The sequence below is a fragment of the Anthonomus grandis genome, chromosome 18 (genome assembly GCF_022605725.1).
Source record: "Anthonomus grandis grandis chromosome 18, icAntGran1.3, whole genome shotgun sequence".
Taxonomy (NCBI): Eukaryota; Metazoa; Arthropoda; class Insecta; order Coleoptera; family Curculionidae; genus Anthonomus; species Anthonomus grandis.
This window is the reverse complement of record NC_065563.1, coordinates 6,351,749-6,354,199: the sequence shown is the minus strand read 5'-3', so window position 1 is coordinate 6,354,199 and position 2,451 is coordinate 6,351,749. Positions and strand designations below refer to the sequence as shown.

Here is a 2,451-nt window from a genome sequence, read left to right as displayed (position 1 = left end):
TTGGAGAGCATCGTCTTCTTACCCTTTTTGGGTACAGCTTGCACTCGAGCAGTTTTCCAGCTTGTTGGAAATTGGCCCTGCCTATACGATGCCGTGAACAGTCTACATAAGGGAGGAGTTAATTCGTCTGCACAACGTTTTAGTATTAGGGCTGGAATTCCATCGGGTTCAGAAGCTTTGTTGGTGTCTACGCTTTTAAGAATTTTATTTATAATTCGTTGGGGAAAATAAAATTCCCGAAGATAGTTCTACTCTGCTGATTTATAGTGCCATACCTTCCGTAGCATCGGAGAATCCTGCGTTTTAACCTCCAACTGGCAAGAGACTGAAAACGTCTTGTCGAACTTGCATTGTCTTATTTATTTAATGTAACACGACGTTTCGGTTGGTAAGTATCTCCAACCGTTATCAAGTGTAAACTGACAACAAACTACTATTCTATAGGCTTATATACTAGATGTGTGCAGCGATGGCGACTAGATGTTTTGCTGCAAGGTCCTCATTTAGTGACCAAAAACCTTTGGTCAGTGAAATTTTTGGACTTTCTGCCGCACTACACTCCTTACTTACAGAACGTTTCAGTTTTTCATTTATTACCAGTATACCACTACTAAATGTTCTACCAAAATTCTTTCAACAGACTAGATTCGCCTTTATATAATATGAATTTGGTGCAGAAAGGATTTAAAGGGCAAGACAAAAATATTGTTTATTTAACCAAAACACGTTACATTAAAATTATTATCAATGAAATTTTAAATCGTTGGGATTCTTATCGAACTGATCCCGAAACGCTCCTATAATCGTATTGGCTTCATCAAGCTGCTTCTGCAACCTCGCCGATTCCTTCCGCTTATTCTCATATGCTTCGGAGATGTGCTGAAGGGCTATTTCCGTGTCGGCACACACCCTTTTGGCCCTATTGGCCTCGGTCAGCTCCTCGATCATGTCCTTTTTTAGTTTCAACTTTTCATTCTCCAACTCGGATATTTTATCTTTCAGCTCGTCCCTCTCGTCTTCGAGTTTGAATTTTTCTTTTTTCATATTGGTCAGCTCAGATGTTTGCTCATCGCACATCTTCTTGTACCTAGAAATTGAATTTTTTCTTACCTATCCCGGAAAAATTTATGAAGTTTACCTTTGCAAGTCCTCATTGAGCTGTTCAGCTTCAAACTTCAGCTTAGTATTTTCAACTTCTAGATCACTAATCAATTGCTTCATGTCACTGATTTTATCTTTTAAAATTAGCTTTTCGTCATCGTCACGTAGCCGTCGGATGGTCTCAAGGGCCTGATCAGAACGATATTGCTCTTCCTCCAAACGTGTGGTCAAAGTATGGCACAGCTTACTAACAGTACTCTCCTGAGGCAATGAAATTTCAAACGGTTCTGGCCTCTCATTGATCTTAGCCAAAATCGTGTCGAGTTCCTCAATGGATTTCAGAATTTCTTGTTTCTGATTCTCCTGCTTTTCCAGCTCCTCCTTCTTCAGACCCGGCGCTACAGCTTTGATGGTGTTGATTTTCTGTTTCAGGCACTCGTTCAAAGAGAACAGCTGATTCTTCTCTTTGATTATGTGCTCCAGCACCTTGGGGTCCACTGTGCTCTTTCTAAGCTCCTGCAGGTGCTTCGATAATTTCATCACGTTCTCCTGAAGACGTTGGTTCTCTGTATATAAAAAAGACTGGTTTTCTAGAAGTTGTCTATTGATAGCTTCTTCTTTGCTTTCCAGAGCCATGGTATTCACTGAAAATTTTTCGATGGAAATTTTAAGTAAAAAAAGAAGTTTTTTGACAGGTACCTGATCTTAGAGTGACACTTTGTAATGGCATCATTGAAAAAAATATAGGTTAACAAGCAAACATTCAAAATTTAAGGAAATATAAAAATGACATCCGAATATTCCATATAAAAGGGATGCTATTTGTTTAATTTCTCCAAAAGTACCATAATAAATTGCTGATAAGCTTTATTTACAGTATGTTCATAATGAATATTAACATATATATATTGCCGAGCTCGATTACCGAGTAAAAAATTAAAAAATAATTACATTATAAAAGATAAATCTAAACTAAAGATAAAGCTACAGTCTTTGGTGAGTTTTACTATGGCTAAACAATCCTATGCGAGATTTGCAAATCCGGCCACAAACATCACACGGAAATTCCTGCAGAGCCGGTTTTTGGGTTCTTCTAGTCGGTTGAGGAGCAACGGACGTCGCTCTTCTCCATTGGGCACGATTTTTGACTATCTCTTCCCAGTTGTTTTCAATTCCCAATAGCTTTAAATCATCGTGGATGACATCTTTGAAGCGTTTGTATTGGCCTCCCGGCCTCCTTGCAACTTCTGTTAGTTCTGCATACAAAAGATATTCTGGTAAGCGCCGTTCGTCCATTCTGTATACATGACCCAGCCATCTCATTCTTGCCCTTCGTACCATAGTGTCAAT

General features: G+C 38.9%; 1 protein-coding gene across 1 annotated transcript; it reads right to left on the bottom strand.

Moving 5' to 3' along the window:
* Window positions 1-683: 683 nt before the first annotated feature.
* Window positions 684-1,822, bottom strand: LOC126746910 (uncharacterized). Its single transcript, XM_050455334.1, has 2 exons — window positions 1,139-1,822; window positions 684-1,087 (listed from the first exon to the last, which is right to left on the bottom strand). Exons 1-2 carry the CDS (start codon window positions 1,735-1,737, stop codon window positions 745-747), a joined length of 942 nt encoding a protein of 313 aa, XP_050311291.1. The 5' UTR covers window positions 1,738-1,822; the 3' UTR covers window positions 684-744.
* Window positions 1,823-2,451: the final 629 nt, after the last annotated feature.

Bases quoted from the DNA above. Each gene is read 5' to 3' on its own strand.
- LOC126746910 (XM_050455334.1), bottom strand. From the start codon at position 1,737: ATGGCTCTGGAAAGCAAAGAAGAAGCTATCAATAGACAACTTCTAGAA. The intron at 1,088-1,138 runs GTAAACTTCATA...TTCAATTTCTAG, and splicing joins CTCAATGAGGACTTGCAAAG to GTACAAGAAGATGTGCGATG.